This window comes from Fukomys damarensis, unplaced genomic scaffold (assembly GCF_012274545.1).
Source record: "Fukomys damarensis isolate Sample0158 unplaced genomic scaffold, DMR_v1.0_HiC HiC_scaffold_19, whole genome shotgun sequence".
Lineage (NCBI taxonomy): Eukaryota > Metazoa > Chordata > Mammalia > Rodentia > Bathyergidae > Fukomys > Fukomys damarensis.
Window position 1 is genome coordinate 38,204,365 of NW_022900931.1, and position 17,435 is coordinate 38,221,799.

General features: G+C 39.1%; 1 protein-coding gene across 1 annotated transcript in view; it reads right to left on the reverse strand.

Moving 5' to 3' along the window:
* Positions 1-17,435, reverse strand: part of Ccny (cyclin Y) — a 66,403-nt gene that overhangs the window by 23,899 nt on the left and 25,069 nt on the right. Inside the window, exons 4-6 of the mRNA XM_010605549.2 lie at positions 11,808-11,843; positions 7,311-7,368; positions 7,107-7,226 (exon numbers count right to left, since the gene is read on the reverse strand). Coding sequence (XP_010603851.1) covers positions 7,107-7,226; positions 7,311-7,368; positions 11,808-11,843 — 214 coding nt within the window. The remainder of the gene's footprint in view (positions 1-7,106; positions 7,227-7,310; positions 7,369-11,807; positions 11,844-17,435) is intronic.

Here is a 17,435-nt window from a genome sequence, read left to right on the forward strand (position 1 = left end):
CCAGCAAGGGGCAGGGTGAGGGGTGTGTGTGTGTGTGTGTGTGTGTGCGCGTGCGTGTCTCAAATCAATCACCTTATGTCCCACCCTTAAAGGACTAGAAGAGCAAACTAAAACTAAAGCAAGCATAAGGGAAGAAATAAAAGATTTAAAAAGAAATTAATGAAATAGAGAATAGAAAGAAAACCCCACAAAAACTAATGAAAATTAAATGTTCTTTCTTTAGAAAAATAAAAAAAATTGACAAACATTTAAGATAGACAATTGGTGGCAAAACTATGGCTGTTTGTTACAACTGAAAGCTCTAAAAGGTTCAGCATCACTAAGCTAGACCAATCAAGAAAATAAGAAAGAGGCTCAAATTAGTAAAAACAGAAACAAAAGAGAGAACATTAAAGACTTTACAGAAATAAAAGGAATCAGCGAAATACTATGAACACTTGTATGCAGGCAAGGTGGCTAAGGCAGATGAACAAATTCCTAGAAAGACATGAACTACCTAAATGGCCTCATGAGAGAAGAACCTGAATAAATATTTAACAAACAGACAAAAAGACTGAACCGCTAAAGCAAAACTTCCACAGAGAAAACCCTAACCAAGAAGGCTTTAATGGTAAATTCTACCAAACTTTAAGAATTAACATTAAGCCCTTCTTTAAAAAGTAACAAAAACAAGGAAGGAACAGATCTCAATTAATTGTATAAGTCCGGTAATACCTAAACCAAATACATCACAAGAAAGTCCTCAACAAAATACCAGCAAACTAAGTCCATCAACATATAAAAAGAACTACATACTGTTAGCCATGCAGGATTTCTCCCAATACAAGGCTGATTTAATATACTAAATGAATAAGGGCCAAATGATCAATCTCAACATATACACTTCCCCTAAGATCAATAACAAGACAAGAAAGTGCCTTGACAATTCTTTTCAACACTGTACTAGAGGCACTAACCAAAACAACTAACTGGGGGGAAAAAGGAATGTGAGCTGGAAAGGAAGCAGTGAAACTGTATCTGTACATAACATATTCTTGCATATGTACAATTTTTAAAAATTGACTTAAAAACTACTGGAATTAATAAATAAGTTCAGCAATATGGCAGGATACAAATCAACCTGTATCAACTGCATTCCTACACAGTAGCAATAAAGCCCCAAAAATGAAATTAAGAAAATAATTTAATTTATAATAGTATGAGAATGAATTAAAATATCTAGGAATAAATTTAACAAAGGATACGTAGGATTTGTACACTGAAAAGTACAGGATGTTGTCAAAAGAAGGAAAGAAAGTCTGAATAAAAGAAAAGAGCATGTTTACAGATTGGAAGGCTTAGTATTGCTGACTCTACAATACAGTTTAAGTATTTAATGTAATCCCTATCAAAATTTCAGTTTTTCCCCCAGAAATCAACAAGCTAGTTCTAAAACTCATATAGAAAAGGATAGCAGAAGAGCAAAAACAACAATGAGGAGAGAACACAGCTGAAAGAGTCATAGGATTTTATGAACTACAAACTAATGGTAATTAAGACAAGGTGGTGGTCCTGATATAAGGATACAGAGTAACAAGAGACAGGTGAAATAAAATTAAAAACCTCAAAACAAAGTTTCACATTTATATTAAGTGATTATTGGCAAGAGTGACAAGACAGTTTAATGGGGGAAAGGATCAATAAATGGTTCTGGGACAAACGTATATCTAAGGGCAAAAGAATAAATTTGGAACTCTACTTCGCAAAATTTAGCTCAAAATGAAAGCCAGAACTACATGTAAGAGCTAAAATTATAAAATCCTGAAAGAAAATATACGGGTAAATCATCATAACCAAAACATCAAAATTACAAGTAAGAAAAAATAAATTAGGCTTCATGAAAATAAAAACCTATGCTGTAAGATATCACTACAAGGTGAAATGACAACCACAGAGAAAAGGACAAAATAGTCTCGAGTCACTGATCTGAAAAAGGACTTATCCAGAACATATAAAAAACACAACTCAACAGTGAAAAGGAAAATTAATCCAACCGTAAAATGGGCAAATAATTTGAATAGGCATTTCTTCAAAGAAAATACAAAATTTAAAAAATTCCAGTATCATTAAAGCATTAGTGAAACACAGAGCAAAACTATAATGAAATAACAAGTTACAGTGGTATCTCAGTGCACAAACTTACTTTGTTTCACAATTTTGGAAAAGATGGGCGCATTTGTGTGTAAGAGGGAAAGATGGCTGTGGTCCTGTCAGGTGACATACAGTTTGCAAACCAAAACAAAATTTTGCCAAATACTTTTGTGTGCAAATCAAATTGTTCGCAGACAGAAGCATTCATGAGCCAAGGTACCACTGTACACTCACTAGACTGGCTAAAGTAGAAACACAGACAATAGCAAGTGTTGAAAAAACAATGTGATATAGAGAATTAGAAATCTTGTAATACTGCAATGAAAATGTAGAATGATACAGCCACTTCAGAGAACAGTCTATTTCTCAGTGTTAAACAGTTACTTATGACTATGCAATCCTATTCCTAGATATATGTTCAGAGAAATGAAGACATAGATGTTCAGAAATATTATTCACAGGAGCTAAAAAGTGTAAACAACCTCTATGTTTATCAATTGATAAATAGGTAAACAGTATGTGTAGTACATCCATACACTGTAATGTATCTTACCAGTAAAAACAATGCAATAACATATATTCTGCAATGTAGATAAACCCTGAAAACATACTAAGTAAAATAATCCAGTCACAAATAATCATAACATGATTCCGTTTCCATGGATTATCCAGAATGAACAACTCTAGTGAGGCAGAAAGTGCATTACTGATCGCCTGGGCCTGGGGGAGGGGTTGGGAATAAAAAGTAAATGCCAAAGGGCAACGAGTTTCTTTTCAGGGTGACAAATATACTCTGAAATTAGGCTGCAGTGGTGATCATACAATAAACACCTCTGCAAAGCATTCCCATTAAACGAATGAACATTATGGTATGTGAAACAAATGTGGATTGTGACAGTTAATCTCAAGAGGGCTGAGAAATGCCTAGGACATTACTAAAGCACATCTCTGGGTGAATCTGTGAGGGTGTCTCCCGAGATGATTGGCATGCAGGACAGCCAATGGATGAGGAATACCACCCTGAACTTGGATGGCACTGTCAAATAGGGTGGGGGCCTGGATGTAACAAAAGGGGAGGGGGAAGCAGGCCAGTGCATGTTCATCCCCTCCCCACAACGTGCTGGCTACCACAAGGCCAGCGGATTTTCTCCATTGTGAATTTCTGACATGATCTTCTGCCTCACCTCAGGCCCACAGCAATGGAACTAGCCAATAGCCAAAATACATTGTTCCTCCTTTAAGTTGTGTTTCTCAGTCATTTTGTCACAACAAGAATCTAACCTATTGACAGAGCCATAAAAAAAATAAGAAGGGGGAATACATCTCTTCATGTCTGGTTAGTTTTCCCTCTGCCACATGCAAGTCTTTGTTACATTTTGCCTGATTCCCTTCTAGCAATTACTTCCTCCCATCTCTCATCACTGCTGCTCTCCAGACAGAATCAGTTTTGTGTGTAACAAGGTTGATGACCCCAAAGTTAAAGCCTTTGTCTTTCAGAAAGCTTATTTTAATAGCTTAGGCAATGAAACAGCACAATATGTTCAATGTTATAAAACTACAGTGGTACCTCAGTTCATGAACTTAAATTTATTCCACAATTCTAGAAAAGATGGCCACATTCGTGTTTGTGCAGGAAAGACAGCCACAATCACGTTCATCACCCGATGCAAAGTTCTCAAACAAAAACAAAACTTTGCCAAATGCTTTTTTGCAAACCAAATTGTTTACAAACAAGTGTTCATAAACTGAGGTACCACTGTACTGGGGTAGGAAAACATGGCAACATGGTTACTGCATGCTCCTTATGTTTCAGGCAGAATGTGAGTTACATAAACCCTATTTACACTTACTTTGGCAAGTAGGCAGATAGCACCATGTTCCACATTCAATAAATATTTGCTGAGCCTATGCGCCAGATGCTGGTCACACTCCACTGATGCAGACAAAAAAAAAAAAAAAAAAAAAAAAAAAAAATGCCCTTATTCAGGGAGCTTCCCGACAAAAAATAAGATAAATGACTTAAACTTAAGAATGTTAATAGGTGTTAAATATTATGGAGAAAAGGAAGAGACAATGAGATGGAATAAGGCAGAAAAGAGGGAGTTTCCATTTAAAATGTCACTGTTAGGGAAAAGACCCACAGGTAAGCAAAGACCTGAAGGAGGCAAAGAGTAGCACACGCAAGGCAGGTAGAGGAATGAGTGCGAAATTCGCGAGGCAGGGATGTGTGTACTGTGTTAAATGGGCCAGAGGGCAGCAGCAGCATGGCAGCAGGAGACAGTGTTAGCAGCCAAGTTGAGGCAAAGGAGGTCTTCTTTATGCTTCCCTCTGAGAAGATGGGGAAGCACTGCAGGCTTTGAACAGAGGAGAGAATAAAGCAAGAAAAACAAAGGCTGGGAACAGGCTCCTGGCAAATCAGTCATGACCACCTGTTCTACAGGGGAAAATCTGACCCAAAGGAACAGAGCCAATCAAAATTCATCCCATCTACACAAAATGAAAACTAAGCTCTTCCAGTTAGCCAGTATAGGGCTTGAAGAGAAAAGTGCTGTAGACTCAGGGTTCAGACAAAGACTTCCCTGCCACCTCCAATCTGAGCCATAATAGCCATCTGAAAATTAATGCCCCCAGACCCACAGGGATGAATGATGTGCCCACCCCCCCATCCCAAGGAGAAAGGAACCTATCACTGCTCTTAGGACAGTCTGAGTACTTCAGTTCTAAAGCACAATGGGTACCTCTGGACCTTTTAGAAAACCTTCTGCTCTGGCCTCTGAATGGGTTCCTCGTCCTTACAAAGTTCCCTGGCTCAAGCAGGAGGTGAACTTTCTTTTGTCACCCAAGTAACATAACACGACTGAAATGGGTGTCTGCTCATGGCTCTGGGGTGCTGTGGCTTGCCCACCTCACCTTGAAGGACTGGGCTTTTTTCTCAGCTGCTGCTGGGTACCTTGCAAAGTAACGTATGTGAAAAACATAACTTAACTCAGCAATTCAATTACCTCACTCCCTACTTTACTTTCCCTATGTTAGTATCTACATAGTCTACACAGCATATTCTACAAGGCTAAAAAATACGGTGATACTATGTGACTATTATTCCTTTAAAACAAAGTCCTTTAATTTATGAAATACCTGCTTTGAGTTAACTAGATCTTGGGTGTCTGAAGGCAGCTGTTCTTTACCAGCAGCAAAGCCACAAATACAAATAACTGCAGCCCCTTCTCCACAGCAGGCTAAGAGAGCTGCCAAGTGTATATGCAGGAGGAACATAAGCAGAGGGGCAAGTCTGAAAACGCTAAACCAGATCCGTCCAAAATGACTGCTTCTGCCTCCTGGGGACATGAGAGAGGAAAACAGACTGCCAACAAGTCTCGCTGAGAGCATGTGTCTGCCTGCCTTCTGCCCACAGCATACAGGCTATCTCTCCTCCGGGCAAGCAGCAACAGTACTGGACTTCTGGCCGAAGCCGGCACAGAAAACTCCTGAGGGGCTCTCCTCCAATAACAACCAATATCCTGACAGGGCAAATGAAGACTTCAGTCATCAAATTATCACAAAAAAGTGCCACTCCTACAGTACTCCAAAAGCAGGGACTAGTCAATCCTCCTGTCAGCAAGGCTGACATCAAAGAACGATGTGGGTGCTCTTACATGTTCAGACTAGACAAGGGAAATGGGGGAGCAACAGGGATTTAATCACTAGCTTTGTCTTCCCAGGTCAAATCCTCTCCTTCACTCTAATAAATTTAAGCAATAAGGCACTGTGAAGAGGGAGTCAGGCCTTATTTTCCACAGGAATTACAGGTTCAAAAGAAAAATGTTGGGCCGGGGATTTAGCTCAGTGGTTCTGCCACCTGCCTCGCAAGCTCAAGGACCCGAGTTTGAGTCCTGGTATAGGAAAAAAAAAAAAAAGTAAAAAGAAAAATGCCTCCACCACCTTCCACTACAGCAGCTTGGAAATAAATCTTTTTTCGTGGCATTAATTTCAGCACTATTCTCAACAATGGTTTCTTCTCACTTTATCTTTTCCTCTCCTTCAGGCACAGAGTCTCTTCAGTTTCCCTACATAAAAAACTCAAACCTGTTGCTTTGTTGTGTGTTTTTTGTAAGAACCCAAAATCCTTCTGGGAAACAAAATAAATATAGCTCTCAATTATAACATTAGAACCTATAAGCATTCTAAATCACCAAACAATGACTTGAACATCTGTTTGCCCTTTAGCCTGCAAGTTCAGGGAGAAAAAATAAACAAATGCATAAGCAAACATGTTTACTGTGGAACTAACCTAAAGGCACAAAGATCTTCGTGTGGAAAGGACACAGGAGTCCCCAGGTCACTGGTATAATTTCTGTTACACAGTGGTCACTAGAAGCTCCAGAGAAGGGTATTCTGATGTCCCGGAGAACGCATTCACAGCAAAGCTAATTTTTTACCTGAGTTACACACAGTATGAAAGGTCATGCACAATAGGTTCCATTGTTAAATCTCTTCCCAAAGGAGATTTGACCTAAACAGTCCAGTTGCAAGAATCTAAAGACCATTTTCATTTTTTGTCTGAAGTCTGAAATGCAGCTGACTTCCATATTGTGTGAATATTTTATAGATGTATTATATCAAAATGATAAATCACAGGCTTGCAATTTATACATTCCTTCCTACACAGGTGTACATATTAGATGCCATATAGTCATCATCTCACTAATGTCAATATAAGGAATGAACAAGTGGAAACCAGATATTAATAGGGGGTGGTCTTGACTCTTCTTAGTCTCCCTTAGCTCAACTGTTTTACTCACTTCCTTTCAACATTCCAGTATTTATTGGCTGAACGTGACTTCACAAACGACTTTTAGGTAAGGACTGTGGAACATTCTCTTTTCAAATACACATACTCTATTCTCCCAGGGACACCCTGAGGACACTGTGCGTGCCCCTACGCCATTGAGCTCAAGGAATGACCCGAATGTACTCACGAGGGTGACAATGGCACATTCAGCTGTCAGCTGCGCAGCACTGAACAGGGTCCGAACAAACCGGTAAATCTGCTTCTGCTCTGGGTTGTGTTTGTCATAATCTGGTGGGACTTCGGATTTCTAGGGAAGGAAATACTGTCATACAACTGGTCATCAAATAGGTGCAAAAGAAAATTAAATGATCTCATGACACAAAGAGATTACCGAAAGAGGGTGAAGGTTTTCATCAAAAATATCTAAGAGCATCCTTCCATCTGGGTCCCTGGGGGGAGGGAAGGAATAACAGAAAATGGAAATGATTCTTTGTAACAGTATCATTCAAAATATAAGAAAAATGCAATTTGATTCAACTTTACTTCAAGAAACAGTGCTAAATATAAGAGATTGTGGTAATTAGTACATAATGACTTGTCTTTCGTGGGTACAATATGTAAGCAACTTTGAGTAGTCCATGGAAATAAAGCACGGATGTTCGGACTTCTGCTTGCCTGGGCTGTATTGACTATAGAGGGGCTGTCTTAGGCCTTATATCAAACACACAGCATAGTTAATAGATCAGTAACCAAACGGCTTTTATTTTTTAACATTGAAAAAAATAACATAAGTCCGAGGTTAATAATAAGGAAACTTACAAGTCTGCTTACTAACAGTGAAGACCATATTCACAGGCACACTGTTACTGGTCATGCAGTGGCTCACTCCCCACACTATAGGTGCGTATGTAATGTCCGATGCACCCGTGAGTTTCAATGTGACCGTGTGTGTTGGGCTCGGGAGGCGGAGTTAGCATGGCACTGTGCCCTCATTTGTAGAGTTGCCTTGTCTACTACATTGTTACAGTTAAATCTAAAAATGTCCCCCAAGAGTCTACCATTTGGAAATGGAACCTGGTCAGAAGGGGCGGGTCACTGGGGAGTGACTTGGAAGGCTCCTGTCTCTCTCTGCTTCCTGACTGCCATCAAATGAGCAGCTTTTCTCTGATGAGGCTTTTCCCTATGCCGTTTCTGCCTTGGAGCCAGCTAAGGACTGAATCCAAAAAAAACTGGGAGCCAAAATAAACTTCTTTTTAAGTTGAGGGTGTTGGGTATTTTCTCCTAGCAATGGGAAAATGAGTACGATAACAGTCCATGCTTAAGCACTGTGCAAAGTAAGCATGGAAAATACTGCTAAAATCACAATTATGATAAAAGCTTATAATCTTGAGGGGCCACATCACTCGCTATCCAGGACTGCACACAGCCTATGGGCTGGAGAGGCCTAAAATAAATATTATGAGCCAAGATATTTAGTTTAATTAAGTAAAAACCTAGATTTTAATTTTTCAAGTTTTCATATGAACTAAATCTAAGCATAATACTTAAATGTCTTTTAACACGCTGACTACTTCTGAGAAAATACTAGCAGATCTGCATAAATCAAAACCACATGGTGGCTGACATGGACGACATCTGAGCTTGAGAATGATCTTCCGATGGGCCTGGAGATCAGTGGGAATGTCTGTAACAGCAGCCTGACTATTTGACTGAGAATAAAAAGGCTTCACCCATAAGCTGTGAGCCTGTGTAGCGTGGCTGGTGGTCACAGCTGGAAAGCACAGCACAGTTTATAGCTGTGGTGTCAATGTCCACACCTGCCTCCATGGGAACCAATGCACTCACCAGTGACAGCACCATTTTCATTTTTTTGTAATTTGAGTTTTTCCTAATTTTTTTCTTTACAAACCCAAACTGGAAGCCACTACTTTTGGGTTAACAGCAGGTACAGCTGTTCCCAGTTTGTGCTTCCAGCGTCGGTTAGGCTTGGGAACATCAGAAGGCTTACACACTTCTCCCTAGCATACACCCATCTCCACAGACAGGATGATTTCGGCTAAGTTTATCACTGTAAAAATGAAGAAATAGCTAACAAACAGCTCAACTTTCATTCCTGCATTTGCACAACAGACAGTAAAGCGCTGGCTGCTAACCCTGTGCTCACTTGCACCTGGCTGTGTGAATAGAGCAGCAAAGACTGGAACAGATCCAAGTGGCAGGAAGGCTTAACCCAACAGCAGAAGACAGAGAGTAAGGACAGCTCCTTCTTGGGGCACTGGCTGCACCTCCTTTGATAATGACTCCTCCTCACAATCAGCAGATCCCCTCACCTTCCATACCGCTTGCGGACGAGGTACACAAGCAAGCACTGTGGCAGAGCACTCACTGTCTTAGGTGACTACAGGTTCTGCTCAATCTTCCTGATGAATGCCAGCCCCTGAAACTCCAGAGAAACATTCACCAGAAGTAATTTTAATAATGAAAATGGAGATTAGAAATAGAAGCAAAGATGCAGAACCTGAACTAAAAATGACTGGAAAAACTACCCTCTGCAAAGTGACCTGTTCCTTCCAACTTACAGGAAAAGCTGTATACTCTGCCGGGCATATCTCTCCTCTCTCTCTCTCTCTCTCTCGTTAAGTCTCTTGCCAGCACCAGGGTTTTGCCGTGTATGGTTCACTGAGGAGGAGCTCAGTAGCAGTTACACCTGCCCTCCCCTGGAGACTTGCCAAGCTCAGGTTCTGATCTACAGATTAATTCTACCTCTTCACAAATGATCACATTTTTAGTTGGACTTTCTCCACTTTCATTCACTTTTTTTTTTTTCAGCAATGGAGAATGAACTCAGGGCATTCATACGGTGCTGTATCGTCAGCCCTCAACACCGCCTTTTAAATTTAGAGATGGGATCTTATAAAATTGCGTGGGCTGACCTTGAACTTGTGACCCTCCTGCCTCAGCCTCCCAGAATGCTATGATTATAGGTTTGTGTCACCAGGGCTGGCTTCCACTCACTTTTGACCTAACTCATTACCATTAATCTAGAAAAGCAGTATGATTAAAGGTCTGGATGGTAGATTGTTTGGATTCAGTTACCAACTGCCCAAGTACGCGTCATATAATCTTAACTACTTCATCTCTTTGTGCCTCAAGGTGCCTATCTGTACAATGAAAATGCCATCAACAGCACCCCATGGAGTTGTTATTAAAACTACAGGAGACAATATATTTAAAGAATGCAGAGAGTAGTCTGGTGAGCACTATAAAGTTGGCTGTTGTAATTACCAACTTTGGCTAAATCAGTATCAGGAGCCATGACAGTCCAGGAAGCAAGATATTTGGGTTGGGGTATGGCTCAGTGGTAAGAGAACAAGCTTAGCATGTACCTGACCCTGGCTTCTATCTCCAGGACCTAAGGCAGAACAAAACAAAAATAACAACTAAGAATTACCTTAGGTTTGCAAGTTCAAGTCCATCCTTGGGCAATCTGGCAAGGCCTTGTCTCAAAATTTAAAGAGAAGGGTGGGGTTTTGAGCTGGGGATGTAGCTCAGTACAAAGGTTCTAGGTTCAATCCCCAGTGTGTGTGTGTGGGGGGGGAGCTGGGTTTCACTAATGGTATTAATGCTATTACTTTAAAGTTAAATATTTTAAGTTTGAACTTCTACCACAGAAATTAGCAACAAGACAAAATTTATATTTTCAGCGTTTTTCTAGTTCAAGGGCAACAAGGCTATAGCATTTTTATGTTCTTATATTCAAGAATTTCAAGCAAATTACAAACACAATATATAAAAAATTATTCCACAGAGTCCTAGTCTGGTGGTTGTGCTTCCCCAGAGCACTGTCTGCCCGGAGCTCTGTCACTGACCCTGCTTACTGATTCCTAATTCACTGTCCGTGCACAGCCTGCAGGGAATGTGAACCACTGGCGAGAGCCATGCTTGACAGGAGTGGCTCTGCTTACTGAAAAACTAGATCACACCGGCTGCACTTCTTACACTCATGTATGTAAAATATCACATTAATCAATGAAATACAGGAAATAAGAGTGCCTTTGTTCTTATGAAATTAGGAGGATGATTTGGAAAATCCAATGAAAGGAAATTACTAAAAATAACTTCTTTGTAGAGTAGGCATGGTCACAACCTGCAAGAGTCTACAGTCAGTATTTTGCAAAATGTCTGAGTTTTCTCACCATTGGTGTGTGTGAAAGAGCATCTAGAAAGGATGAATTAGAAGTGTGGCTTACTGTCCCAGGCTTGAGGCAAAAGTGCTGATGTTGAGTTGAAAAAAGAAAAAGAAAGAAGAGGAGGAGGAGGAAGAGGAGCCAGAAGAGAAAGAAGAAGAAAGGCAAATGAAGGTATTCTTATGTTGAAAAAACATGTTTGAGGTAGTATTTTTAATTCCTTGTCTTTACTGACTCTTTACATTTACCAAGTCACTGACAAACATACTTTATATCAAGAGAGGGCTTCAAATACAATAAAACGGTTTATGTTTAAATGGATGCCAAAATTTCCTTGAATGAACTCAAAATATAATAAATTTAATATTTTTTTTCATGTCAAAGTTTTAAAATAATATGTTATAAAAGAATGTTTAAACAAATTAAAGAGAAAATAAGGAAAGACGAGGAAGCTTAAGTTAATTATTGAGCTTTGTTCTGTTCTGCTGATTTCAACCAAACACCCATTTGGTGTCTTCTGATTCAGAAGTAGTTCATCACTTACAAGGGAAGTGTTAGAAAATTATACTGTATCATTAGAAATTCTACAAAAAAAATTAGTTAAGAAGATAAAAAAAAAGTCTGAGACAATTACAAAATAATAGGAAAAAATAAGCAATAGAACAAGCTGTGTTTTCAGCACAATTTAATCATCCACATACCTGTTTTTGATGTGATAATATATTGCAAGAGCTACACTGTAAAACAAAACACAGAGGTTCAGTCTTTCATAAGCAGATTCAGTATGTCATACAGTATTTGTGATCAGTCTGAACATCAATACTTAAATGAAAGCCAAATAATCCATCTGAAGAGTCACATTTCATTCAGAATGATGATCAAGAAAATGCTCTCCTAAAATTAAAGCAATCTGGTACTCATTTTCAGCAGCTATTAAATCTTTTCTAAACACAGAACCACAACTGATATTTAAAATAAACTGCTCTTACTTTTAAGACATTATAACCTTTCTTCTTTGGTAAAATATAGGTAGGGACTTTGTAAAAAACAGCCGGTCACAGTGTAGTAAATTAAATAGCTTTAGAAATTTCCAGCCAATTGCATGCTGATTTAGAAAATTAGTGGTTGCTTTATACCTACCAGAAAAATAGGAGTATCACCCACAAAGGGGTTCCCCCTTTTTAAATAAATAACTTTTGGCAAACTATACAACTTAAGCTACTCACTTAAATTATTTGTAGAACTACTGTAAAATTGGATTTTAAACATTAAAAGATCTGAATTTCATGAACACCTACACTCTCTTCCCCCAGAATATAGCTAGTTGGCTGTATCAGATTGTGGTCTGGTTCTCTGGAGACACAGAAAGTCATGCTAGGTGTTAGTACGCTGACAGGAATAGGTGTCAGAATGTTTTGGCCCATTCTGTAGGTTGTCTATTTACTGTTGGTTGTTTCCTTTGTTGTGAAGAGGCTTTTTAATATTTTATGATCCCACTATTAATTCTCAGTATTATTTCTTGTGCCACTGGCTTCTGCTCAGAAAGTCTTTGACCATGCCTATGTCTTCAAGAATTTTATCTACCTATTTTATCTTCCAGCAGATTGTTTCTGTTTTAACATTTAAATCTTTGGTCCATTTTGATTTTAGTACAGTACACAATAAGATATATGGGTCTAGACTCAATTCTTCTGCCTGTGGACAACCAATTTTCCAAGCAGCATTTATTAAAAAGGCTACCTTTCTTGCAGTGTATATTTTTGGCCCTTGTCAAAGATCAAACAGCTGAATGTGTCTCTGGAGTTGTTCCTGCGTTCTCTATTCTGTTCCACTGACCCACATGCCTGTCTTTGTGCCAGTACCATGCTGTTTTTTAACAACAGTAGCTTTGTAGTATATCTTTACATCTGGAATTGTTATGCTTGCTTTGCTTTTGTTACTCTGGGTCTCTTCTAGCTCCATAAGAATTTAGGATGGTTTTTTCTAGGTCTGTGAGAAATGCTGTTGGTATTTTGATTGGGACTGTGTTACATTCATAAATCAGCTTTGGAAGTATGGCCTTTTGATCGTTTAGTTCTCCCTATCCATTTTTTGATGTGCTTCTCAACTGCCTTTTGCAGACTGATGTAATTTTCACTGGAGGGGTCTTCTGTTTCCTTATTTAGGTTAATTCCTAAGTATTTAATTTTTCTTGATGCTACTATGAATGGTATTGTTTTCCTAATTTCTTTCTCAATGAGTTTATTATCAGAATATAGGAATATTATTAATTTTTGTGTTTATTTTGTATCTAGACTGCTGAATTTGGTTGTTAATTCTAGGCGTCTTTTGGTGGAATTCATTGGGTCTTGTACACAGAGAATCATGTCATCTGCAAATAGATACTTTGACTTCATCCTTTCCTCTCTATATATCCCTTTTATTTATTTTTCTTGCCTGATTGCTGTGGCTAATGTTTCTAGGACTATGTTGAACAGAAGTGGTGATAATAAACATCCTTGTCTTATTCCTGACTTTAAGAGGGAAAACTTTCAATTTTCCCCATCTAATATGATGCTGGGCATAGAGCAGTCATAAATGGCTATTATCAGATTGAGTTAAGGTCCCTCTGTATATTTCTTCAGGGCTTTTACCATGAATGGGTGGTGGAAAACAACTCAACAAATTAAAGCCCCCAAAATAAAAGACCCAATCACAAAATGGGCAGCTAAAATGAATAGACACATCTTAAAAAAAAAAGAAGTACAAATGGCCAATAAAAACATGAAAAAATGTTCAATGTTGCCAGAAATGCAATTAAAACTCCACTGGGCTGGGATACTGTCTTACCCCAGAAAGAATGGCCATCATCAAAAAAATCTAATAACAAATGCTGGCAAGGACACGGGGTAACAGGAACTCTTCTACAATGTTGGTGAAAGGTAAAACAGTACAACCATTACGGAAATCAATGTGGAGATTCCTCAAAAAACTGTAAATAGAAATTCCATTTGGCCCAGCTATGGCCCTTCTAAGTGTCTTTCCAAAACAGTCAAAATTATGCTATTACAGTGATACATGTCTGTATCATGTTTATAGCAGCACAATTTATAATAGCTAGATCTTGGGTATATCTCCATCAACATATGTATGGATAAGGAAATATGGTATTTATACATTTATTCACTGTTGTACTATGGAGTACTACTCTGCCATAAAGAAAGATAAACGTGAGGCAAGCAAAGGCAAGTGGATGCAACATGAGGTCATGTTAAGTGAAATGAGATACACAATTAAATATCACAAGGTTTATCTTAAGATACACTGGAGGTAGGGAGAAGTCCAAATAATTCCCCAAATTATCTATTTTATTGTCTCAAAATATTTTAATATATGTGCTAATTTGTTACATTTATACTACTAGTTTCTCAGTTCACTGAAGAAAAAGTTCTGTGCTTCTGTTTATTCTTTGTAAGAGTCCTTTGTCTATGACCTGTACTCTGAGTAACATTTTAGCCATTTTTTTAAGATTATAATACATAATATATTAACTAATGTTAGTCTGTAACTTCATGAAATTTTATTTTTCATAGAAGAATATTTTACATTCTTTAATAGTATCTCCTTTTAGCAGATTAAAATGTAAAAATAAAACTGTATCATTCATCCAGGAAATCAACAGAGAGACAAATGCACAGGGAGGCACAAGCTCAGAGATTTGAGCTCATACTGCAGATTCCAAAGAGCTCAGATGTTTGCCTGTGATGTTCCAGGAGAATGGCTAATCTTGCTTTAGCACAAAGTTCAGATTCTTCCAAATCTTTCCCTTTCTAGATCTATCCATTCAAATGATTTCAGTTAAGTTTTAAAAATAGTCATGAGCAAATGCATTTAAAGGTGATGAGCTGATTATAACTGGGGTGAAAGGGCTTTAGAAGTTTAAACAATAGTGCGTTTTCAAACTGTTTTTGCATACATTAACAGCCTTGATACAGAAAATAGTGGCTGTTACTAATCCTACTTTATGAACAGGAAACTCAGGTTCAGAGAGTAGATGCCAACATTTCTGACTGTATAATGGTTTTGTGCCCCTCTACGACGCTGCCCTGGAAAAAAAGAAAAATTACCGCAATATTCATTTAAGTCATGCTGTGATGACTGCTTTTCTAATTTAATGCCAGACTTATGAGTGGGTTTACTGAAGTGCATAGTTTAGTACCTGTGGCTGATTAAAAAAGAAATGGTTCCTGCTCTCCCTTCGAGGGAAGGTGACACAGGAGAAATGTCCCTGGTCTGACGTCAGGGATGGCAACTGTTCCTGGATTCCAACCTGCACTGCTTCACTTACTGAGTTAATATCATCATCTCTTGTGATCTTCATGGCCTCACCTTATTTAGCACAATAAAACTGACATCACACAGTTGTTAAAATGATCGAATGAAAGAAAACTTATAAAAAGCATTATCTCCCTTCTATTATCATTATTCCCCTATCAACAGTTCTCCTGGCTCCTGTGGATTGCGTGGAAATCTCAGGACTCCAAGGTCTCTGTCTCTTCCCAAGGAAAAGGCCAGACTGGGTATCATGATAGCCTCAGCTATTCAGAGATATGAGAGCTTCGCTGTAGGTCAATCAGCACTCAGAGCTGTATTCTAGGAAGGGAGGACACCACGCACAGGACTCACACACAGCACAGCCCCAGAGGAGTCCTCAACCTCAGCTGCCAACAAGAATTTCGTAGTGTAGTTTAAAAGTCCAAACAGCCTGGAATAACAGCGCAGGCCTGCAATCCAGCACTCTAAGAGGCTGAGGCAGGAGGATCACAAGTTCAAGTCCCATTCGGACAACCTAGTGAGATCCTGTTTCAAAATAAATGTATTTCAGTGGGAAAGCCCTTGGGTTTAAACCCCAGCACCACAAAAACAAAACAAAACAAAACAAAACAAAACAAAAACAGTCCAAATACTCAGGCTATTCCTGGGCAGATTCAATCATCATCTGAATGGGAGGCATTTCTGCTCCCAAGTGACCATAGGTGCAGTCAGGCTGGATCGAGTCGATTAAACAGGAACACATTTATAACTCAGGTGGTTGCTTTTTAGACATGACCGACAGATTAGCAACTGCTACCATTTTTCCCATTAAGCTCCGAGTGTCTATGCCAAAGCTAGTGGTCATTTTAAGTCATCCAAAGATGAAGGGCTAAATCTAGGAATGCCACCTTGTTCCTTGTTCCGCTTTGCCTCCAGCCCAGAGGTTCCCAGGACTGGTTGGAAAGCTTTCACTAAGGGCTCTGCAGAGACTGAGCAGTTGCCTGGAGCCACAAAGTACACAGACCTTCAGGGCTTTCCACACCTCTCCCTAGTCCTAATTCTATAAAACAATTTCAGGACGTACCATTCTTAGCATTTCCCAGCAGTGAACTCTAGCCCAAGGGTGGTAACTGGCTATGGCACGGTCACATGGGGAAATGCACTGGATAGCTAGGATGAATCTCTTCCAGTTGGACTTCTAATGTCCACTAGGCATTTGGCATGCTCCTCCCATGCTAGGGTGCTGAGGCAAGAGGCTACATTCCTATATGGATCTTAGAAGTACGTCACCCTATGGAAGAAATGGAACTTTACACAAACAGGTACCTCTACCCAAAAGGCTTCTTCTGCCTTCTACCTGGACTGTCCACAGAAGATGTTTATAGTCCTCACTGCCTGATTAAAGCCATGATCACTGCATGTGGTCCCATTCAGAACAGGATGTCTAAGTGAAAACTTGGCCCATTTAATAGAACAATTCATAATTAGAAATGTTAACTCTTGTATCATATGGCAAAATAGGGTAGCTAAATGTGCACTTTCTGAAATGAGTATAGCAGAGGCAAAAAACCCTAAACTTTTCACACTTCAGCACCTAAACCCAGACCCTAGCACACCAAGTTTTCTATGATCTTCATTACAGGTGGCTGCTATCTCAATGTTGGAGGGAATGTCATAGTGAAACCGCTTCAAATAAGGAAACTAATTCCCCAAGAGGGAAAAGATTTGATGCAAAGACTCCCCCTTTGATTCCCTTTTAAAATAAGGAACTACAAGCTCCACTCAGAAGGCTCCTACTCAAACCTCCCTGTTCAAGAGAAGGCCAATCAAAGCAGATCGTCTGTCCCTAGCTGCACAACTGTCCCATACCAAATGGGCTTCCTTCAAGACTATAGCAGCCATGCTCTCTTTAGATAAATAATTGTGCCAGGATGGCTTCAATCCAAAACAAAAGGGTACAAAGTATGCACACAAAAAATTAAAAGATACACTTTGGATCACCTACATTTTTTTTTTTTTTTTTTTTTTTTTTTTTT